At 37.7% G+C, this 25905-nt stretch overlaps 1 protein-coding gene across 2 annotated transcripts in view; it reads left to right on the top strand.

Annotated features, from left to right (window-relative positions):
* Positions 1 to 25905, top strand: part of LOC136866094 (dehydrogenase/reductase SDR family member on chromosome X) — a 136827-nt gene that overhangs the window by 96009 nt on the left and 14913 nt on the right. For both annotated transcript variants that reach the window (XM_067142757.2, XM_067142758.2), the window contains exon 5: positions 20929 to 21130. In XM_067142757.2, the coding sequence (XP_066998858.2) occupies positions 20929 to 21130 (202 nt within the window). The remainder of the gene's footprint in view (positions 1 to 20928; positions 21131 to 25905) is intronic.

Below are 25905 nucleotides of genomic sequence, written 5' to 3' on the forward strand. Positions count from 1 at the left end.
GAATTAGAGCGATCGGGTTTCGGTGCTGAAACAGAACACAAGAGTTTCGCCGAGTGACATTGTTGACCCTTACTTGCGGCTTAACAAAGGAGAGTCCCCTTCGCTCCTCCTCTGTCATCGTCATTTTTGACACGCCACCAAAAATTGAGATACATTATAAGCAAAGTGGGCGGTTTCGGTGCGGAAACAAAAGTACAGTAAATTTGTTTGAATATGAGAATTTCTTTCGTGGGAACAACGGAGAAGTAAAATGTCCGCGATGCCGGTATCTGGTGTTTACTGTTGAACAGTAGTTTTGTCATTCAGTTACTTGGAGAACAGAAAAAGGAAAAGTTATACGAGAAGTGGACGCTAATCCACACAAAACAAAAACTGAAATCGCTTCAGACTTAGGGATTGCTTATATCACACTATGTACAGTCATCAGTAAAAGAAATGGTATTTTGGATGAGTTCTTAAATCTGGATTCAAAACAGCAAAGTGCAGCCGTCAGCAAGAAGGATGGTACGTAGATTTGGAGAAAGAACTTTTCACATGATTCCAGCAAAAGCGGGCTGCAGCTCTACCAATTAGTGGAGACATGCTGAAGGCAAAGGCGATAGATTTAGATAAAATTATGAGTATCACTGCTGCTTTCAAGGCTTCATCAGGATGCTTGCAAGGATTTAAAGATCGTCGTGGAATCACAGGGAGAACAATTTGCGGTGACTCAAAATCTGCAGACGACGTCACGGTGCAACACTGGAAAGAAGAGGTTCTGCCGGATATTGTAAGCAATTATCAGCCTCCAAACATCTACAACTGTGATGAGACCGGTCTATTCTACAATCTCCTTCCTAATAAAACATTAGCTGAAAAAGGTGACTCATGCCATGGAGGGAAGAAAAGTAAAATTCGTGTAACAGTACTTCTCGCCACTAATGCAGATGGATCTGGAAAACTTCCCCAACTTGTGATAGGAAAATCAAAGAATCCAGGTGTTTTAAGGGTGGGAAAACAAAACCTAAGGAATATGAATCCAATGGAACAATGGTTGAAAAATGAAAAAGAAACAGAAGAAGATCCTTCTTATGGATCGATGTGCAGTACATCCACCTCAAATCGTTCTGGAGAACGTCCGAATGGAATTTTCCCCCCATAACTGTGCCAGTGTTCTACAACCGCTTGATTTGGGCATCATTGCAAATTTCATAGTGCATTATAGAAAAATGCTGGCTCAAAATTTAATAACACTGAGTGATGCAGGAAATGAACCTCTCTCCATTAATTTGGTACAAGCCATGGACTTTATTTCGGCTGCCTGGAAGCAAGTGTCATCCTCCACAATCAGCAACTGTTTCCGCAAAGCTGTTGTCTTACTAGAAGAGGCTGCCTCTAACGATGATTATGGGGACGAAGTTTTGTCTGGCAATGAGCTAACGCTACCGGAGCGTGTAGAATTCTATACTTTTGTGCATTTCGATGACAGTCTGGCTGTATGTGGAGAACTACCGGATGAAGAGATTATTGCTGATGTATGCCAACAACGCAGCGGTGATGAACCCAGCTACAAACGATAGTGTCATTGGAGATGGAGATAACGACTTGAATCTTGACACCTGAACTGAGTGAAATGTTAAGTGCAATCGAAGTGTTTAGGCGTTACATCAGTGCGAAAAGTTGAAGTGAAAATGCTTTGAATTCATTATCAAGTTTGCTAAAGGAGGTTTATACTCTTAATGCAAGAAAAGTGAAATAAGCCAAACTATCTGATTTCTTTAAGGCTGGACCAAGTTCAAAATAATATTTTCTGTCCTAATGTATATATTATTTGCAAGTATTTACACATATAGATTTATTCCATTGGTTTTTCAATAAATATGTGATGTATTGCGTAAGTCAGATTTCTAAGTAATTCTGAGTTACAAGTAGTTTTTTCTCTGCCCCTTGATATACATATAAGTCAGGTTCAACTGTATTATTCATGATCCATTGTGATGTGTGATGCTGGGATGAGTAGCTCAGAATGCAGAAGCATTGGGGTTCGATCCCGGCTCAGTCCAGTGGTATTTGAAGGTGCTCAAATACACCAGCCTCATGTCAGTGGATTTCCTGGATTATGTTATTATCATTTTCATATAGTAAACTACTAATAATAATAACAAGGATATGACCAGAGCATAAGTTAAAGCGCTAAATTTTGAAATTTAATTTCTATCCTTCCTTTCATTTTTAAACTTTAAAATTTGCTAATTAGAAGATCTGAATAAATAAATAGTAACAATATAATTTTTTTTTCGAGCTCGGTGATGTTGTTGTTATTGTTGTTATTATTATTATTGTTGTTGTTATTATTATTATTATTATTATTATTATTATTATTATTATTATTATTATTATTATTATTTGATTATTATTATTTATTATTATTATTGTTATTATTATTATTATTATTATTATTATTATTATTATTATTATTATTATTATTATTATTATTATTATTATTATTATTATTATTATTATTATTATTATTATTTGCATATGGACCCTGTTAGATCATGCATTACATTTAGTATTTGCCTTTGACCATATTGCTTTCCACTGTGTGCCTGTTTTCTTTCCTCTGACCACTTAGTCCCCGATCTTTTAGGGACTTCATTCTCTGGTTTTACTACCCATCTATTTATCTTCTGGCGGTAAATGTTTCTGTCCAGTATTTCTGATGTTTCTGTCTGCGCCTTTTCCAGATCCTTTTTAACATCTTGTATCCATGGTACATTCTTCAGTTTTTCAGTATATGTCAGAATCATGTGGGTTAGCCTTGAACGTGTCCATAGAATTTCAGTCTTCATTTCCTGATGTCTGCGGAAAGGTTGGACAGTCTTTCCGTAGCTTTGCGTGATTTGAGTCTATACCCTTCTTCTTTCTTCTCTGGGCCCAGAATTTTCCTCAAGATCTTCCTTTCCTCCTTTGAGATGTTTTCCAGATCACATTTATTATTAAGTACCAAGATTTCACTTGCATGCAGCACTTCACGTTTAATCACCGTATTATAATGTTTGATTTTTGTATGTATGGACATGCATTTCCTGTTGTAGATGTTACGGGTTCTCCAATATGCTTTTCTGAGTTTTTGTAATCAGACTTTCTTTGCTTCGTTTTCCAACCCTGTTGGTTCTAGGATCTCACCAAGATATTTAAAGTATGGAACTCGTTTGATCTGCCCATATTTTGTTTGTAATTCCTGAATCGAATTTAGTGCAATAAACTTGATCTTCTCGAATGAGATTTGTAGTCCACTTTTCTCAGCGGATTTCTTGAGGACTTCAGTCTCTTTGATTGCTGAAATATCACTGTCTGTTAGTATTGCTAGGTCATGTGCGAAAGCTAAACAATGGACCTTTATGTCATCGTTCTTTCATCCAAGTTGAATGGGTTTCCAGTGCTTCTGAGCTTTCAATTCCTTCTCCCATTCTCGAATGACTTTATCTAGAACAAGGCTGAAAGGCAGTGGTGACAATCCGTCACCCTGTTGCACGCCAGTCTTTATCGCAGAGGCCTCCGACAAGGTCTGTCTAGGGAGGTCAAGTCACGAATGCCACTTATGGAGCCGCCATATTGGGTCTTTAAGCGAGCGTAACCAAAGGCAAGTGTACTCGAATTTAGAGGATTTCGGTACCGTAAATTGAAATAAATACTAAATACCAACTGTTTCTCATAAAAAAATTAATTGGGCATCTACTGGGCATGTAGCCTATATATAACGGTATAACACTTAAATGATATGAATACATTCACAGCTATTTGAATAGGAAGATAATTAACATAGCTTGAAATTCTTTTTTGAGAAACAAGAACCAACAGAAAAGCTTAAGTTCTTCTCTTTTACTTCCTTACAATTTGGTCTTACTGTGTTTCTTATTAATATCATCTGTCAAATACGTAATCTTATTGACAGAAACATAGTAATCTGTACAGTATCTGTGTCATATTATGATTACCGCTACCTGAAATACTGAACTTGAAGTACTGTAGTTAAAGTACTAAATGACGGTTGTAATAAATTACCTTCTGCGTTTTCTTTATTAAGAAAGTCATTTTCGATATCTACTGCGTTTCTAAAAGGTTACCCCAGTATGTTGACAAACACTAAATGCCTCTGGAGTTGAGTGCATTAAATTATGTATGGTAACTGTTGTTATCCAATCATATGGTATTTATTTGGGTTCTAAGGCAAAAATATTCTGCTCATATGCAACAAGAGTGATGTTCTTAGCTACTCTTAACTATTTTATTGATAACCCATGAAGCTATATAGTACAAAGTGGTGGTGGTGATAATTGTTTTAAGGGGAACTACAACTGGACAACCATCCTCTATAAACACTAATCAGAAAACAAATGGAAGGGGACCAACACTTCGAAAAATGAGGGTATCTGCAAAAGAAAGATGAAGACTACAAAGTGCGTGGAAATGAAAAACTTCCTAGGCCTCGAATGCGCTAATGCCGTCGCGGTCGGAAAAGAACAAGTGTTGACCAGGGGAGGTCGGATGGTCCAGAATAGTGAAAGCCATGTCAAGACTCAGCTAAGTGCCTCGTAGTCACAACCCAAAATAGATTTCCCCGTGGGTTGGGCAATAGAACAACACCCACGGTATCCCCTGCCTGTCATAAGAGGCGACTGAAAGGGGCGTCAGGCGCTCCTAACTAGGGAGCGTGGGTTGTCGACCACGAGGCTCTTAGCCGAGTCCTAATATTCATGTACATAATAATAATAATAATAATAATAATAATAATAATAATAATAATAATAATAATAATGGTTAAGAAAATTAAAGCCATTGGTAGACACTATTCCATCAGAAATAGAAATTCAGTCGCTATTAAGTTGAGTTAACCTAGGTTAGGCTATTTTAGGGAATGATTAAATTAGGATATTATGTTAGGCTACGGTACTTTAAATTACAGTAGTTGGTTAGTGCGAGTGAAGCGAGTGTTGTGATTTTTAAGTATTTGTCCAGCCATATAATGTACTCTATAGAGCATTTGATATGAATGCAATTTAGCTGTAAATAATAACTACAATACAGCATAAGACTTATTCACAGAAAAATAGAAATCTGTATAGTACCTGTGTCATATTATGATTACCGGTACATGAAATACTGAACTTGAAGTAACTTACTGTATTTAAAGTACTAAAGGACGGTTGTAATAAATTACCTTCAGCGTTTTCTTTATTAAGAAAGTAATTTCCAATATTTTGAACTAATTTGAACTTATTATCAATAAAATAGTTGTAATGATGGCCAGCTGGACATAAATTGTTGGTTTGAAGTAATAGGCTTATTCTTTGTTGTGATTGTAATTGGTAAATGAACAGGAACAGGCATTTCAAATATCTGTGAAACATTTCTACGTTGCATGTAGGGTTAGAAAGATACTGTCTGTATCAATCAGTTCAATCAGTCAATACTGATCTGCATTTAGGACAGTCGCCCAGGTGGCAGATTCCCTATCTCTTGTTTTCCTAGCTTTTTCTTAAAAGATTTCAAAGAAATTGGATAATTATTGAACATCTCCCTTGATAAGTTGTTCCAATCCCTAACTCCCCTTCCTACAAACGAATATTCGCCCCTATTTGTCCTCTTGAATTCCAGTTTTTATCTTCATATTGTGACCTTTCCTACTTTTAAAGACACCACTCAAACTTATTCGTCTACTAATGTCATTCCACGCCATCTCTCCACTGACAGCTCGGAACATACCACTTAGACAAGCAGCTCGTCTTCTTTCTCCCAAGTCTTCCCAGTCCAAACTTTGCAACATTTTTCCAACGCTACTCTTTTGTCGGTAATCACCCAGAACAAATTGAGCTGCTTTTCTTTGGATTTTTCCAGTTCTTGAATCAAGTAATTCTGGTGAGGGTCCCATACACTGGAACCACACTCTAGTTGGGGTCTTACCAGAGAATTATATGCTCTCTACTTTACATCTTTACTACAGCCCCTAAACACCCTCATAACCATGTGCAGAGATCTGTGCCCTTTATTTATAATCCCATTTATGTGACTAACCGCAATCAGTCAATACTTATATTAACACCTATATACTTACAGTGATCCCCATTAGGATCTTTCATCCCATCAATGCAGTAATTCAAACTGAGAGGACGTTTCCTATTTGTAAAACTCACAACCTGGCTTTTAACCCTGTTTCTGAAAAATGTAAGTTGTTCTGAATTTTTGCTAGAAAAATTAAATAAAATTAAAAGCTTAATGATATCTTGTACAAATCAAGAAAAAAATATGTAGGTTAATTCACAAGTAAGTTAAATTTTATACATTAATAAACTGAATTGACCATGTTAAATGCTCTTCAAAATATTTTGATTAACTTACTCCCCTAAATACTCTTACCTGAGTTCTTTCAATGATTTCATAAGTTTGCTGCCAATGTTTTTTGAAGCTCTCGGAGCATCAGTAGCATCACAACCTTTGGTGACGAACTGCTTGTAGACCCACGTTTATGACCAAATCTAGCCCTTAACGGGCTATTCCGGAGCCATCTCATATTTAACGAGCTACGGATCCATCGAAGATCTAGTCTGGAAAGTCACAAACGGTTACCTCCAAGAATTGCAAGAAGTTTTGCAATCGATCAACAATTTAGAAAATATATTTAAAAACCAACGGCTACCGGGAGATTATCCGCACATAAAATGCACTGAAAGAGGGAAAGATTTAAGACCTCTTAACTCTACAATAATTAAAGACCACAGTTTACATGAAAAGGAATGGAATGAAATGGCGTTTGGCTTTTAGTGCCAGGAGCGTCTGAGGACAAGTTCGGTTCGCCAGGTGCAGGTCCTTTAATCTGACTCCCGTAGGCGACCTGCGCGTCGTAATGAGGGCGAAATGAAGATGAAGACGACACATACGCCCAGCCCCGTGCCAGCAAAATTGACCAATTATGGTTAAAATTCCTGAACTCGCCGGTAATCGAGCCTGGGACCCCTGTGACCAAAGGCCAGCACACTAACCATTTAGCCATGGAGCCGGACACATGAAAAGGAAATTTTCATAAACATCAATACTACTATTACACACTTCCTGCTATTTTTCTTTCTTGTTTTGAAAGACAATTCTCTTTCTTTGGGAGGTTTCCTATTATATGTCAAAAACTTAGGTGGATTAGGGACGTTGAAAATTGTTGGGATAGAATTCCACTTGAGTAGTTTCCGTCCATCTGCCCTCTTTAGTTCAAATTGCGATTCTTCAAAATGATGCTAGAAAAAATACATAAGACCTATAAATATAAAACATCGTTCATATAAACATACAATTATTCAGGGATAATACGAATGTATAACTTCACTAACATGGCACAAGAAGAATTATCTGTAGGTTGACATTTGCCACGGCTACAGTTTTGTACCCACTGAGCTCTCCTCTGCTTATCTCTCGGGAAGCGAAACACTAATTCCGTCAGTTGTCTTAATTTTACAATTTGGTGCGGCGCAGTATCCCGTTTTCCTTCAAAATACAAGTAATAACTCGCAGCTTTAAATCGGGCACGCCCACATAACAACGATATTTGAGACCCAATATGGCCACCACCGCAAAGGATTGTGGTAGCGCGACCAGACCTCCCTAGACAGACCTTGGCCTCCGATACTTCACCCATGAATTTCACTTTTGACTTTGTGTCCGTGAGTGTTTCCTTGATGTGTCTTTATGTCTTTGGATCAAATTCTTGTTCTTCAAAAATGTTAAAGAGAGACTGTTGAAAGACCAAATCGTACGCTTTCTTGAAGTTGACAAAACTACAAATAATTGAAGAAATTCAGGTTGCTCTATATTTCAATATTGTCTTCAAGTTAAAAATTTGTTCAACACTGGAACGCCCAGGTCGGAAACCGGTTTGATATTCTCCAATTTTATGTTCAAGCTGTTCTTGTACTCTTTGAAGAAGACACGCGGAGAGAATCTTGTAGGTGACCTGAACGAGAAAAATCCCTCTGTAGTTATTTACATCCATTCTGTCACCTTTTTTGTGTAATGGATGGATAAGTGCACATTTCCATTCTTCAGGTAGCTTTTCTTTTTTCCAGATGTCCCTGATAATTAATGTGAGCTCCGCAAGTGTATTTGGGCCTATGTTTTTTAAGAGTTCTGCAACTATGCCATCTTCTCCAAATGCCCTGTTATTTTTGAGTCTGAAGACGTGTCTCTCGGTTTCTTCTTTGGTAGGTGGTAGAGATTCAGGATTTACGTGTACAGGAGTTTCTTTGGGCTATCGTAATGTTGGTTCCTGACAATTGAGTAATTCAAAGAAATATCGAGCCAACTCCTTACAATTATTGTGGTTAGACAGCGCGAGTTTTCACTTTTGTTTTTGGAAGCATAAGTTTTGTGGGGTGTATCCTCGGATTCTTCCTGCAAAAGTCCTGTAGAAGTCTCGCATATTGTGATCTCTGAAATCGTTTTCTATAGATTCCAATTGGTCCTTCATGTATCTCCTCTTTCTTGGTATGATTACTTTTGACACTTCCTTCCTTGTCTGAAGATAGTGTTGTTGAGTCTCGAGTGACTTCTTGGTGGGTGTTTCGTATTCTTCTTCAATGAGATTGTCTCTTTAGCTCTCGTAATGATCTTGTCATGGAAATGTTGCCAGGTGTCTGTCTTTCCTTTTCCCATTCATCTTTTATGTTACCTTTATCTTTTTTGTATCGAGCTTCTGAAGATTAGATTTCTTGTAGTGGATTCTTTTTGTGGAAAATTTCACTCTGATATACACTAAATAGTGATCAGAATCAATATTAGCTCCTCTTTGAACTTGCACATCGTGAATTTCTTTCTGTAAAGGATGTGTGATGGCCACATGGTCGATGTGATATTCTCCAAGAGATCGTAAAGGTGATCTCCAGGTCTTCTGTTTTCAAGCATGCTTCCTTAGAGAAACGGACATTATCTTCAAGTTATTCTGTTTACACATTTCAATAACATATAAATAATTCACAGTAGAGTTTTCCACCTATTCAATACTAAGTTGTATTTACAGTATTTACATTACATGGGACTAGTTTCAACCCTACTCGGGGTCATCATCAGCCCTATTAAAACATACACAAAATAAATGCGAAATCCTAAAACATGTTTTCTAGCAGTAAAAGTCGTATGAAAAATATAATTTTACAATATGAAGTGTGGTTGAAATGTTGCAAATGAAAATGAAATATTACATGTGATGTAGGTGAGTAATAATTAATACAAGTACATTATACATGCTAAGAATTCTGGAACAGTAGTACAAGTAAGGTGCTCTGCGTTATTAAAATTTATAGACTCATGGAATTCAGTAGGTCCTGGTGATACATAACGGGTGCTATGGCAATAAGAATTAACACAAAGTAAACTGACACATATATAAAAATATACAGGTATGTACAATGTCTGAGTAACAAAATGTGTGGTTGGTACTCTCTGGAAGAAGAGTCGACTAAACACTGTATCAGCTTAAGCGGATAATTTGGCAGTTGGTGTATTGAGTAACCAAGCCGTGTTGATGAGCTGCATGGTTGATTGTTGTGCAGAATGTGAAGTTTTTGAATTCTTGTTGAGAAGAAAATAGACACTGCACGTGGTGATATTAATTGGTGGAATTCTCAGTTTATAGCGGAAAACAAATTGGACCTATTAAAATTGAGAAAAGCCAGTAAAAAGCAAAGTGCGCGGAAAAGGAAAATATTAACACAAAGTGAATGGACACTCATCTCGCGCTGTGGTGTGTGTAGTTTAGCTGATAGTGTGCGACTGTTGGTGGAAGGGGAAATATGGGCAGGGAGGAGGGCAGGTGCATGCGGGTTGGGTAGATTGTGGTGGCTTGAGAGGGGTTGGGGGGGGGGGGGTTGGAAGGGGGGATTTAAGGCGGAGCTGAAGGGTGCAGGAGAAAGGGTCATTGTTTCGGAAAAGTACCTTTAATTAAACTTAGGATTGAGATCTGGTTGGCTGAAATATTGTTTCTGAGAAAAGTAATAAATAAATTGTAAAGTATGTTGGGTTTCTCTGAGATTTCATTAAGATTGTAATTGGCATTAAAATATTGGTCTGGGTGAATGTAGTAATTTTCCATTATGTTGAGTAAAGGACTCTTATTTGCTAATTCAAGGATGTCCATGTCCTATTCAATATGGGTAAAATTATGGTTATAATTATGGTCCCGATGTATGATGTGGATTTCTTTGATGGTAGTTTGCCAGAGAACTCTGACTTTCTCTGTGATCGTGGTAGCCCAGGTCCCCACCAATCCGAAAACCTGGTTGCCATCCATGGACGGGTGGATTGTTTACCACCTGGGGTAATTTTGTAATTACTCTCACGAAACATAATTGAATTGGCACATGCTAAAAGGACCTCGGTCACACAAAATAGCAGAGTGAGTTAAGCATGAAAATTGCATGTTATAGGATAGCTTCAACTATCTATGATAAAAAGGATTGAGTCACATGCGCGGGTTAGCTAATATTAGCTAGGGAAATTAGTTTTTTTTTTAAATAGGGTCGCTGAGAGACAGGTTTTTTTTTTCGTGGGTTGCTAGGACTGAGGTCGTTTTAGCATGTGCCAATTCAATTGCTTGTAATCAAGGATTAGTCCAGTGTTTCCACTGAGAGTTTCGGATCAGAGATTGCTAGTTCCTGGAACGTAATTTGTGCAGCGTCACCTACTAGGTAAACAGACGCTGACCACTTTGCCGCTCGATCCAAGTCAGATGTGAAGTGGATTTCATTTTTGGTTCTTCCGCCCTCTCTGCCATTGAGACATAAGTTCTCGTCTGCTATCAAAGACGTTGACTACAGTTCTGTTCACCTCAGTTGATCCGTGAGTGCTTTGACTAGGTCTTATTTGCACCTGTCCTGTATATCTACAGGAAACTTCCCCTATTAGACATTAGGACGCGCCATGTTGAGGTTGAGATCCCCATGCAAGTGTCTTACGCAGGGTTACGCTTAGCTCGTACTTAGTTCGGAACTAAGCCCCCACGTGAACTGACCAGGTAATAATGTAGTATGCTGTCCAGTACAGAAGTGTCACATTGCCGGTCTTGAAGATGGCTGACAGTAGTGGCTGGCTGTGTGACCTAGGTAATGCCGAGAATATAAAGAATAGTGCATATCTCATTTGTGGTTGCTATGGAAGTAATGACAAAGGAAAACAAAATGGGGTTAGTTAAGTCTGTATATCTGAATAACACTTTTATCTATGGAATAATTGTCACAATTACCAAGATGGGTCTATGGCACAAAATTCATATTAAATATTACCCCAGAAACACTATTATACAGGAACAAAATCACAAGATAACACTAACACACTTTTAGCACCAAAAGTTAAACCACTATTATTCCTCGGAAGCCACAAACGAAGTACAGTTCTTCTGTATAAGCCAACATAAGACGCAGCACTATTATACATGATCTTACCCACTGGGCACGAGGATGTTTTTATGTTGTATAAAGTAGTAAAAAAAAAAAAAGTTACTTCATTGTGAGTGACTGCGAGAAGACCTGTTGTGAGACGGAGAGCACACAATGGTATGATGGTAAATGGGACGAAAAGTCAGATTGTAAGTTTCAACAAGAGTAAAAGTTCTCTCAGTTTTAATTACTGTGTTGATGGGGTGAAAGTACCTCATGGGGCTCACTGTAATTACAAGGTGTTAATATAGGGAAAGGCCTTTATTGGATAATAACATTAACAAGGTTGTAAATAAAGTTTACAGATCTATTCATATGGATATGAGTATATTTAAGGGTTGTAGTAAAGATGTAAAGGAGAGGGGCACGCTTCCATTTTAACTGTAAGCAGGTTATGCTGTATTGAGTTATAAAAACTGCAGTTCTGTCAGGAGAAATTGATTATACGTTGCTGTCAGTCAAGGTTAATAGAGAACAGTAAGGTTAGTCATTCCGCGTTACGGGCTGCCATTGGCTGTCGCTGTGACGTCACCATGGAACATCGCTGGTAGCCGCTGACGGCAGATTGTATTAGCGCGTGGGTAATGTTTCATATTTTAATAATATACCGAAGCGATATTTTATAATTTTTGAACGTCATCCAATGTATTCTATAGAAACATACATTCTGTACAAGATAAAGTATGTGTAACATCGTAGCGCTACAAAATAAGAGGTACTCAGAAGTGCGCGATAAGTTAGGTTTAATCAGATCAAAAATTAGATGTTGGCTTTTCAGGCGTTTGCTCTATTAACCAGCATTTCGTCTTAGGTCTGACACTAGACTCGTCAGAGTGGGATGTGTCAGACCCTACCCACTGATGCTGGGGTGTATGCAGGTGAACTTATCAGAAGCCTCTTATGTGGCACAGGCTTCTGATAAGTTCACCTGCATACACCCCAGCATCAGTGGGTAGGGTCTGACACATCCCACTCTGACGAGTCTAGTGTCAGACCTAAGACGAAATGCTGGTTAATAGAGCAAACGCCTGAAAAGCCAACATCTAATTTTTGATCTGATTTTTGATATACTCTATTGGTGGAAAAATATCTAATTCGCTTTATGGGAATTTAGAATTACCATTAAGTTAGGTTTAAATCGACAGATTTGGGACAAATAAGACTATTTATATTAACTGATATTCACTCTTACCTAAGTGAAGATGATGTTGAGTAAATGCATGGAATCTGCACCTTACTGTGACTGACAAATGGGGTTTGTTTTATATCACAAACACTGTTAATTTGTTCAACACGTCACGGTGAAAACTTTCAGGACACATTGCGAAATGTAATAACTTCAAGTCTTGGAACACTAGCATCAAATAAATGGTTGGTCTTTCTTTCCGTTTACATAAGTCAAGAAGAGTATCACAGTCTAGTATATTCACTACCTACTCGATTTTCATCAAAAGGGCTACAGTTCGAATCGTATTTGATGAAATTAAGACAGGGTATGAAATACGTTCTTTTCCGAGTTCTGTGCAAAAGGTAAAGTTCCCGTGGCTTTGCACATGAAGTTTAAAATAACAAATACAACGGTAACGAACATTTCTTGACCTTGAAAACATTTATTTTGTTGATAAATGCCACATTCTCGCTTTTCGCTTAGGGGCAGCCTCTATTTTTTTGGATTTCTATTTTGTACCCAACCAACGCAAACGGAGTAAGGTTCGGATCTTAGCATATGTTTTCAAGACTTGTGGATGGACGTCAGGAAAACGGCTTTTCAGCTTCACAAACATTGTTCACAACTTCTGGTTCCCTGTTCAAATCTGTTCGTCCGTGAACTTCAGCAAATATCAGTTCGAATTTAGTGATCATTTCCATGAAATCATCGGAAGGGACGAGCAAACCTCCCCGAGACAGCACGTGTATCCACGCCAGACTTGGGTCATCAGGCGGTGTCAACAATTCTCCTGTAGGCGTGCCCAGGGACCTGTCAAATTTTCGGCAGCGATATGCGATGAACCCCGCAACGTATTTGAATCCCTCCACACTACAGTCAGTATCTTCCTGTAAGGATAGATCATCACTATCAACAGCTGGCAATTCAATGTCATTAATATCCTTGTCACCCTCAGTCATCGCCAGAGCTTCAGTCATATCCGGGAGGATGTTGCCAAACATAGCCGACGTAACAAATTCTCCTCCTTCGGCAGGAGCTACAGGTGCCACATTGGAAAGAGGAATATTGCTGGAATTGGCTCCTAACAACAACAGTCTGATCCTATTTTTGACATCAGGTGGAGATGGATGATCGTAAAAATGTCCAAGACCTCTTAGGCACGAAAAGAAATTTTCCAGGCAATCTTGATTCAAACGTGCTGTGAGAATGTATTTAATGCCGAAAAATTCCATGTCTTTGAAAAGGCCAAGCAGGGAACGGATACTTTTCAAAAATCCTTTTTGAAAGGGAAGCATATGTTTCGCAGAGCCAACACGCATGTTCTCACAACATTCATAAAATTCTGTGAGGCATTTCTCCTGTTCATAGCGATGAATGCCAAACCCACATGCAAGTGGCTTGTCACTCTCAGGTATTCTAGAATTCAAAATGTCTAGTGTCTCATCGGCAAGCTGTATGAACGCACTAACATGTTCTTCCTCTGGCATCAAGTACCGGATAGCCTGTGCGGTTGTGTTAGAAAACAACTCAGCTGCTAATCGTACACGCTGTCGCTCCCTGCCTACCACATTAATATGATGCTGAGAAAGCTTAGGACACATTTTAAATTCACCACTATCCAGAACCAATAATTTTTCAATCACATTTTTCATTGCTTGTTTTTTGCAAGGTAGTACAATACCTTTGTCCAAGAAGTGATTTCTCATTAACTTAAATAAATGAGGTACGTCAGCAAACACCCACACATTTCTGCTCGCATTGTGAGGATTAGAAAAATGAGTGTTTAGGTATGTTACCTCAAGTTCTTTCCACACAGATGCATTCTTGGCTCCCATGTCTGCTACAGTAGCTACAACACTGTACGAGATGCACTCTAAGGCCAATATTATTCTTTTCAGAAGCGTAGCTGTCATTTGAACGTCAAAATCAAAGTAGACAGGTTGTTTCCAAGATGAAAACAACCCTCGTACCATAACAACGAGAACATTGCTATATGGGCCTACTATTCTGTCGTCTTCTTGGTCATAACAAATTCTGCTATCGATGTTCATTTCATCGAATGATACAACGGAGATTCGTTCTTTGTCGCTCAGTCTTTCAGCTTGCATTTTCATCAGAAGTAGAACGTCTTGCAGTATGCCTGGCCGACAGCGAAAGGAGCGGTTTATCCATGTTCTTAGCGTTGAAACTGCAGGCAGTGGGTATCCCATTTTTTCTCGCAAGTAAGTGTAGCATTTCTGCGAAACAGCACGTAGAGTAATCGCTTTACAAATGTCGTCCTTATTCCACTGAACTCGTTTAGAACCATTTAACAGACGTCTTATTTGGCTGGGTGAAAATATTTTCCCTAGTATTCGTTTAACTTCTTCAGACACTAAAGCACTCATGTTCTTCTTTAGTTTGTAAACATTTCTTTGTGAAAGTGACAGCTTATTCGCAAGTCCTTTGTTTCGTAATTTTAACTTCATATTCACATCAGACAACCGAGCATTTCTTGCTTCAAGAGCTGCAATAGTTTTTAGTAAGTTGTCCTTTACTGAGGTGGCAGTAGGATTATCTTGTGTGTCAGTACATTTGTCAGCTGTTCTCTTAATGGGTGATAGTTGTTTCAAAGTCTCAAGAGCTCGTTTCTGCACTAGTCTTTTGTCGTACCGCTCTTTCCTCTCTTCTGCAGTAGGCCAGATCATGCAGGCACTAACTACAGGCATGTTATCATTCCTATTCACTAAAACAGCATTCGTGTTAATACATGGCAACATAAGTGAGGGAACAGCACCGGGTTTGAGCACCCACTTCCGAGGCAAATTTAACAATTCAGACCTCAAGTCTCTTATGTAGTCTGACTGCTGAAAATGAAGAGAGCATATTTGAGCATTTTTAATATTTACCGAGTCTTTTCTGCAGCATTTCGATACCCAAACCTTTTGTAGTTTAATCTCACGCGGGAAAGCATGCAAAACTATTTCACTTTCTTTGGTGTTTCGGTTGTGGGATTTACAGTTTACTACAGCGCAACCCGGCATTGTTTGTCACAATTTTAGAGCACTGAGAAGAATAGAACCGTCGCCACCGTATCACGACCGCCTGTTAAGCGATGTCTCTGTGAATACACTTTACGGCTTCAATTCAGAATTATCTCATACCTTGTACCGCGTAAGTTACAGTCGAACAGCACAAACGAAAAAAGAAACTAGGTCCTCTGACACTCTTTTGAACAGCCACGAACTGTAAACGTAAACAAATACATCCGATACATGTGATAACTGAAGGATTTGCCGCGGTCTACCCTGGTCCCGCGTGGCTAGCTGTTCCACTGTGACGTCATGTGCTAAACGAGGAAAATGCAACACATTCTGCGCACGGCTGAGTGCACCCCCCTGCTGTCAGTCAGTCATGGAGAACAGAAAGAGAAAAGTTACATGCTGGATGAGAAAGACCCCAATTAAGTTTGGTTCCAATTTATTGGACCTTTACCAGCATCACTTGATTTCAGAACTGCAAAAGATCCAAAGGAAATCAGCATGATTTGTTCTGGATGACCTCTGACCAAAGAGTAGTGTTACAAGAATGTTACAAACTTTGGGTGGGGAACAGGAAGACTTTGGAGTAAGGAGACCAGCTGCTCTACTAAGTAATATGTTCCAAGCTGTCAGTGGAAACGTGGCATGGAATGACATTATTTGATGAATAAGCTTGAATGGATTTTTTAAAATTGGGCCAAATTCTCATTTATTGCAAGAGGAATTAGAGAATGGAATAATTTATGTAGATTCCCAACTTCTCTGAAATCGTTATAAGAAAAGATTAGGTAAACAATTGATAGGGAATCTGTCAGCTGCGCAACAGGCCAAAATGCAGATCACTGATTATTGATTGGTTAATTGTTAATTTTTTGTACCTGAGTTGACTGTTTGGAAGATATTTGCATCTGTGCCAGGCGCTCATAGCAGCAAATGTCCCATGAAGCATGCTAAACTGACAATGAAGAATTTCTTGAAAGATATCAGTTGTATAGGTAACAAATCTACTTTAAGAAAGAGCTGTTGGGTTACTGTATATGAACAGACTATAGATGAAATAGGAAAGGATATTGATGACCAATATATCTGGTGATCAGCTGACAAAACAACTGATGATTGTGATCACCTCATTGTGAAGATGGTTGTTGGAAAACTGGTCCCAAATGAATTTGGTAGATCTCATTTAATTCTTTGTAGAGAAATAGTAATAACTAACAGCAGATCAGCAGCCTGCTCAGTCAGTGACTCTCTGTATATATTGTGGCCTGCTGAGAATAAAGATAGCAATTTCCTATTGTTAAGATAGACAGTGATGCCATTAAGGCAGGCAAATTTCTACAAGCATCCTATCTCGGCATGGTGGCCATAATATTGGGGAGCAATTACAAATAAGGAAGTGCTATGATGGGAGATCTTTGGAATGGAAAGACAAGGAAAGGAAGATGTTGTAGGACCCTTTGAATATGGAAATGGAAATCCAGAAGGCGAGTTGTTGGTGGATTTTTGCATGAGGAACCAAATGATTGTTGGCAACACCTGGTTTAGGAAGAAGAACAGTCAGAAGATTACAAGGAAGAACCTTTTAGATGTTACAACCATGCCCGAAGAAGCCTTTGGTGGAGATCATAGAGTTGTGATAGGAAAACTGAAAGTGGGAAAGATTTTTAAAAAAAACCTGTTAAGAAGAGAAAAAAGAATTAACGTATGGAAGTTGAAGGAGAAAAGCATACAAGAAGAATTTCAAAGGGAAATAATACCCTTGGTACCCAGGATGGAGATGGGGAAGATGAATGGAAAAGATTTAAGGAAGCAGTGGTTGGATGTGCAGAAAAGTATGTGGTAGAACATCAGGAAATGTGAAAGACAAAGAGACACACTGGTGGAATGACAGGGTAAAGATTAAAGAAATTAAAATGGCATGGAAAGCATGGAAAACATCTAAGATTGAAGAAAGTAGAAGAAAATATGTGGAGGCAAAGAATTTGGCCAAAAAAGTAGTGGAGGAAGAAAAGAGGAAAAGCTGAACCTTATTCACACAGAAATTGAGAGATGATATGCAGGGCAGCAAGAAATTATTGTATGGTATCTTAAGAAACAAAAAATAGATCAAGTAAACACCAGATTTGTGAAGGATGAAGGCGGCATAATATTAACAAAGCCAGAAGAAATAAGAAATAGATGGAAAGAGTATTTTCAAAAGTTGCTGAACTTGAGAACTAATGACAGTCATTCAACAGACCACCAGTAAAGACAATTAGTTGATAAAGAAATGGATAAATAAAATACAATGAATGAAATTGAAATGGCAGTAAGAAAGATGAAGAATGGAAAAACTGCTGGAATAGATGAATTTTCAGTGGAGATGATAAAGGCAGCTGGAGCTGTAGGCCTGCACTGGACATATTGAATTCTCAGAATTGTCTGGGAGAATAAGAGATCCCTGAGGATTGGCAAAATGGAATGATCATCCCAATTTTCAAGAAAGGTGATAAGAAAATATTGAAGAACTACAGGGGAATTACTCTGATATCCCATGTTACTAAGATAATGTAGACGATAATGGAAATTAGGATAAGGTTTAAGGTTGAAAATCAGATACAGGAAAATCATTTTGGTTTCAGAAGTGGAAAGTAAACAATAGAGCCCATTTTGATTATGAGACAACTAATGGAAAAGCAATGGGAGTATGAGAATGATATGGTGATGGCATTCATTGACATTGAAAAGGCATATGACAGTGTCCCCAGGACTAAAGTTTGGGACAGTCTGGTGCAAAAAGGAATTTGACAAGGATTAATAAAAATGATCATGGCAGTGTACAAGGAATGTTGTACTGTAGTTGCTTGCAAACACAAGTTGGCAGGACAAGTTGGTTCAAAATCACTTGTGGGCTGAGACAGCGAAGTGTTCTATCGCCAATCCTGTTTACAATAGTAATGGATGATATCATGAGAACAGTAAAGGCAGTATATGGAGGAAGAGAAATAAACATGTTGTTATTTGCAGATGTTATTGTGATTTGGGGAGAAGAGAACATGTATGTTCAAGAACTGTTGGATGTAGTGAATAGGAAGATTGAAGAATGAGTGTAGAAAAGAGTAAACACTTGTTATGACTAGAGGAGAGAAAGAAGGGAAAGGTCAGAGTAGACTTGCAGACAAGCCCCTGGAAGTAGTGTAAATGTTCAAATACCAAGGGAGTGAATTAATGGAGAATGCTTGACTGGATGCTGAAATTAATACGAGGATTCAAGCTGGAAGCTGTTTCTATCATAGTGTAAAAAATATGTTATGGGACAAAGATGTGCCATTGGAAGCAAAAGAAACTATGTACAAGATGTATTACGTACCCATAACTTTCAGAGCAGAAACTTGGACAATGACAAAGAAGGATGCGAGTCGAATACAGGCATCCGAAATGTAGTTCTTGAGGAGTATGATACAGAAGAATAGAAGAGACAAAATAAAGTATGAGAAAATCTGGGAAGAAATTGGAGTGGAAAAAATGAGTAATAAAATAGAGAAGATGGTTTGGGCACAAAAAGTGAATTAGTGATGAAAGAATGCCAAAAAAGGTGATGGAAATGCAAATGCAAGGAAGGAAATGCCATGGACGACTACGTTTGAGATGGAAGGACACAATCCAATGCAGTATTAGAGAAAGAAACCTGGACTGGGACGCAGTGTTGGAGGAGGAGTGGTGGAAAGACCAAAAAAAGTGGAGAGGAACCATATTTACCCCTACCCAGCTACAGCTGGATAAAGGGAAATGATGATGAATTATAAATAAATACAATGTATGGAGAATTTCTTGGAAGATAACAGTTGTTTCAGTGTACCTAACGAATCTACTTTAACGAAGAGCTGTTCGGTTTCTGTATATGAGCATACTTTAGATGAAATTGGGAAACTGGATCCAAATGAATATGGTAAACCTCATTTCATTCTTTGTAGAGAAATAGTAGTATCACTGAGTTGGACATGCAGTTTGAATCACATAGGTGTGAGTTTGCATTCAGGAGATGGTGAGTTCAAGTGCCACTGCCAGCAGCCCATAAGATGGTTTTCCTTGTTTCTCATTTTTCACACCAGGCAAATGCTAAGGGCTTTAATTAAGGCCATGGTTGCTTACTTCCCAGTCCTATCCCATCATTGTCAGAAGACCTGTCTGTGTCAGTGTGACATAAAAAAATAGAAAAAAATAAAGGAAAAAAATAGTAATCGGTAACAGAAGCTCAACAGCCTTCTCAGCGAGTGATGCATTGTGCACATTGTGGCCAGCCGAGAATGGGTCTGCACCGTCTGGCAGAAGAGATTAGAAACCACTTCAACTTCGATGATATGAGCAGTATGGAATCTTCTGTTATGAAGGTTTTTCTAAAAATGGCAACTTGCATACAGATGTTCAAAGAGATGCTACCAGCAACCTTTATTCTGCATTAGCTAATACTCACCCTTTGAGGAGTTGGCTGTCTAATGCCGTTTACTATTCTGAGCACCTAAACAAAATGGGTGAAACAGAAGCTCCTTGCATTGCCAAAGTTAAGAAATCACTCTAGGCTCCAACTATTTTTTGCATGCCTTGCATATACACAAGCAAATTTTGGTAATTTACCAGAAGCTATCATCTGGAAACAACCCTGCCAATCAAAGATGCTCTTGATAGGCAGTGTTTCTAGAAAATAAATTTCTGGGCCAGCATAGGTTGCAAGTGCTTCAAAGCTGCAGAGAATCATTCAACGGAATTCTTGATTGTGATGACTTGAACATTTGATCAGTATCGGAGGGAGACAAGTTTAAAGGAAAATTAATCCTGAACATGCAGCACTTAATAAAGTATTCTCCATGACATGTCCCATTGAAAGAATGTTTTTCTCTTATGAGAATGTGTTGCGAGATAATAGGAAATAGTTCACATCAGTAAATGTGGGCTTGTATTAGTTTAGTATAATTGCAAATATAAGAAATGTATTTTGTGTCTGTGTGTGTTTCTGATGTTGAATTTAATTTAAAAAGATATTGTAAAATAAGTAAATATATAAATCCAAGTAAAATGCAGCACTTTGAATATTTAATCTCTTTCCCCATGAATGATGAACCCAATGCAATAGTTCTACCATATGCTTTGACCAACTGTTTTGTGAGTGACATTTTTCCTTATTCTGTAAAATTTGTTTTGTATGGGTTCAAGGTATTGCATCACCAGTTTGGTGGGACTGGATTATGTGATTAATAGATATAAATTTTATGGTAAGCATGTTCCTTTCTTCCTTGTATTTTTACAGGGATATGTACATTCCAAGTGCAGCTTATGCTCAATCCAAATTGGCTCAAATTTTGTTTACTAATCATCTTGATCGACTTCTGAAGACGGATGAAGCTCCAGTGCAAATACATTCTGTTCATCCTGGCATTGTGAATACAGATCTGTTTAATGGAACTCTTCTCAAAACTATTGCACCATGGGTACCATACATATTTTTCAAGGTAACTTAAATCTGGCTATTAATCTACTAATTTTTTTTAGAAAAGCACCAAGCTACTACACTACTGTACAATACTACTTAGCTGTACAACTTTTTTTTTCCTTCCTACAACACCCTAACAGGATGAAAATGGCTGTTTTTACTGAAAACAGAAAATAATACATAAGAATTACACAATTCTAAACTGCATTTAAGTCTACTTTAATTACTACAACAGAATTCTAGTAAGAGAGTTACTACAGTTACTATACTATACAAATATTGCACAGTAATAGAATAAGCACACTAATTTCTAATAAGATACTATAACACACTACAATAATTTTAAACTACGTTCAGACCTATCCTAATTACAACAGGTTATTACTAAGCACAAACAGAAATGGAAAGAACGTCATCAGATTTTATCAAATTGCACTTTATTTTTTTGAATTTATTTTTTAAAATTCTGAATTGATGAACATTATTAAAAATGTAAAACATTTATGTTTAAATTTTGTTTATACACTGCAATATTTGAAAGTTAGAACTAATCTTAGTGAAGTGCTCCAGCAGTGCTTCCTCTCTCCTTGCTAGTCCATAAAAGAGTGCAAGGTGGTACAATGCTCTGTCACTGGCATGAGGCCAGCTGGTGAGTTTGTCTGTAACTATCTGTTATGTCATGCTCCATTGACATCAGTAGGTTATGCAAACTGTACTTGTAGCTTTTTTTTAACGCAGTGGCTGCCAAGATTGATGTAAGCCAATGCTCAGTGAATCTTGAAACTGCAATGATCCAATGGGATCTGATGCAGTGAAGGCAGTTTTTCAAATACCATTTGTTCAGGTTTAACGCAACAGATGACTCTCGTGTGCATGTTGGCTGATCCATGGTATCTCTAACTACAAGTAAATACCATTTTCTCTGTGACAAAGAGAATATAACATTCTTTTTTCTATTTCTTTGAGAGCTGGCACGCGCTGGCCATGTCATGTGCACCACAAACTTTGCGCGGCAACTGTGTTTGAACTCAAAGAAATATTAATGTTTATTAAATTCCACCTATTCAATACAAAAAAGTAATTTTAATTAAGAATTAAAACTTATGAGGTAAATTATAGGGACACGTTTCGCCCTTTCTTGCTTTTATCATGTTTTTGCGTATTATACTGCGAATTTGTGTAGGGTAAGATGGGTAAATATTATTTGCAACACTTGTGTTAAAAATACATTCAGGGTATGTTGTTAAAAAGTGACAGTGATATATATAATTTTTTTTTTATTTTTCTTTTTTGCTATTTGCTTCCGACACAGATAGGTCTTACGGCGACGATGGAACGGGAAAGGCCTAGGAATGGGAAGGAAGTGGCCCTGGCCTTAATTAAGGTACAGCCCCAGCATTTGCCTGGTGTGAAAATGGGAAACCACAGAAAACCATCTTCAGGGCTGCCGACAGTTGGATTCGAACTCACTATCTCCCAGGTGCGAGCTCATAGCTGCGTGCCCCTAACCGCATGGCCAACTCGCCCGATGATATATCTTCTGGCGATGAAAACAGTGACAGACAATAACAGTTCATATGACAGATATTATGCCTAATGATGTTATCGCTCCTAAAATGACCACTACTACTACTGGTGCTGCTGCTGCTACTGTCAAAAGTAAAGATGACAATGATCTTAATGTTAACTAGCGAAATGCAAGTCACTGTGACGACGAACTTAACCTTAATTTTAATTTTCAAAAAACTAAAATCATTTTAGACATTTTTAAACAAAGAGATTTAAAAACTTTTAACACTAAAAGAATACACAGTTTAGTGATTCTAACAGTGACAGTAACATGATGTGAAATAATAATTACTATGCCAAATACTAATTCAAATTTGTAAAATTAATTACAGAAAGTGGAAATTAATAATTCATTAATTGTTTGAACATAAAGACATAAGCCCCAATAAAGTAAATCACAGGACATATCCATGGACATATCGTGTATCATAAAAAAAATCATCTATATAGCTTCAGAACTGAGGCGAGTACAAAATTTTCAGTAAGAACTTATATTTTGCCTTAATTTAGGTTGGCAGTTTTAGCAGTACTACAGCATTTTAGCTTGGCAGGGAAAAGGTTAAGGAGGCTAACAGCTAGGTCATCAGCCCTGTAGCTCTTTTTAGTATTATTATTGCTATCAGTAATTTTCAGTCACGTCATTTTCTGGCGATGCCATCGCCTTGCGTGTAATTGTACTTGTAATTTTTTTTATTATTATTATTATTATTATTATTATTATTATTATTATTATATTTTAATTTGTTTGGTAATGATTTTGGAGTATTTGAATGAGTATTATTGAATTACCAAATAACATAATTAATGGAGTTTTAATTGTTATGGCTTATTGATTTGTGATTTAATTTAGGAAATTAGAGAGTGGGAAACATTTAGGCATGTGTAATTGTTAAGGTTATTCTGGTTGGCTTTTGTTTTTCACGATGTATATTTCTATTGCCTCCTTTATGTATAATGATTTTCTATTATTTTTGATGTGGTATTTTAAGATCTGTGTCGTCGCCTGTGAAGTAGTGGGCACTGGAATATATGTGCTCAAAGAAGGTTGAGTGTCTGTTGTGTTTAATTGCATTTTTATGTTCTTGGTACCTGGTGTGGAAATTACATTTTGTTTGTCCAATATATGTGGCATTGCAGTTTGGTTCTTGGCATTTGAGTTCATATACTGTATTCCTGATTTGGTAATAATAGAAAATGATTATACTATACAGTACTAGTACTTCAACAAGTTGCTCAACTGTGATGAGCCAACGCAAAGACTGTTCATCTCCCCTCCTATTCAAAGTTTGTCCAATTCTCAGCCATCTTGTCAGATAGAAATTAAACAGATCATAGATGGTCTGAAAGATAATAAAGCAGCTGAGGAAGATTCCATTGGCAGAGAGCTATTGAAGGTGGTAAATGAGGATAGTCTGGACATATTATCTGTCTCTTTCAGGAGATATGGAAAACTGGTACTATACCAGTTGAACGGCAGTCAGCAATAACCCATCCTTTCCATAAAACAGGAGACATGAAGAACGTTAACAGAAGTATATCGATAGTGCCTGTTTCTTACAAGATTCTTTCTGAAGCACTCCTTGAAGAAAAAAGGCCGGACGGTTAGGGGCGCAGCTGTGAGCTCGCATCCGGGAGACAGTGGGTTCAAACCCCACTGTTGGCAGCTCTGAAGATGCTTTTCCGTGGTTTCCCATTTTCACACCAGGCAAACGCTGGGGCTGTACCTTAATTAAGGCCATGGTCCCATCGTCGCCATAAGACCTATCCGTGTCAGTGCGACATAAAGCAAAAAAAGAAGAATTAAAGTTCATCTTGATAAACAGTTTGGCGAATACCAGGCTGGTTTCCAAAAGGGCCATTTCTGTCCGGAACAAATTCTCAATCTGCAGAACATCATCGGATAAAAGAAAACTAGGAGGTTTATATATGTGGTCATATTTGTGGACTTCAGAAAAGCTAACGACTTGATTGACCAACAGTCATTGTTGTATGTTCTGGAAGAATTTTTGGTGGATGCTACATCCAGAAACTTGATTAAGCAGACTCTCACCAACACAACATCAAAGATGAAATTCGAGAATGATATCTCAGAGCCTTCGAGATAAAGACTGTGGTCAGACAAGGGGTTGGACTTTCTCCACTTCTTTTCAATTGTATCTTGGAAAATATAATTCGAGAATGGAGAAAATCATTGAACAAAGAAGGAAACAAAAATTGGTTTAGATTAGCCCCAAACACAAAGGAGTGTATGATGACTGTCTGGCTTTCGTGGATGACTTAGCCATATTTGCCAACAACATCAGTTCAGTAATCAGGAAGATAAACTTTCTTAAAGAAACAGAAGAGAAAGCAGGACTACAAATCTCCTTTGAGGGGACAAAATACATGACAAACATCAGTGATGATCCAGAATGGATGTTAACAGACCATGGAAAGATTGGAAGAGTCAAGAAGTTCAAGTACCTGTGTGAAGTACTCCAAGAAAATGGGCTAGAACAAGAAGCAACCAATATCTGCGTTGACTTAAAACATCTATAATAAGATGCTGAGTTTTGGAGCCAAATTAAGACATTACAGCACTGTTGTTAGACCAAAAGGCCTATATGCTTCGGAGACCCTGTGCATGAATTGAAAAAAGACAAGTCAATCTCCTACTTAAAAAAGAACACAGGCTACTACGGAAGATCTTTGGCAACAGATGGGTTTAGGATGCTAAAAGGTTAGTTTTTTCCACCTATTCAATACATATAAATTTTATAAATTAGGAATTTATTATTGATTCCACTTGAGACATGTTTCGCCCTTCATTGAGGGCATCGTCAGTCAAAATATCACCTCAAGGTAAAAAATCAGGTAACTGGTTAGTAGTTGACCTGTACAAATTAATACATATTATTAATACAATTACAAAAATTAAGTATGGGAAATAGTTGTACAAAAGTGATGGTTGAACATACAGGTTTATAGATGAAAAGTCAGCATCAGTGCCTAAAATTAACATAGTAGAGTTCGGCAGTGGTGCTCTGGAGAAACAGTTGACGCAATCATAGGAAAAAAAAGTTTAAAATATTTACATTATAACAATTAAGGGAGAAAAGGTGTAGTGTTCGGCGTCAATGTTTGTAACCAAAAATTGATGTCAAAGGTTGGTAACTATACAGTATTTACATTGTTCAATTGAACAGTTGAGATAAAGTTTTAAAATATTTACATTATAACATCAGC

This window comes from Anabrus simplex, chromosome 3, assembly GCF_040414725.1.
Source record: "Anabrus simplex isolate iqAnaSimp1 chromosome 3, ASM4041472v1, whole genome shotgun sequence".
NCBI classification, from domain to species: domain Eukaryota; kingdom Metazoa; phylum Arthropoda; class Insecta; order Orthoptera; family Tettigoniidae; genus Anabrus; species Anabrus simplex.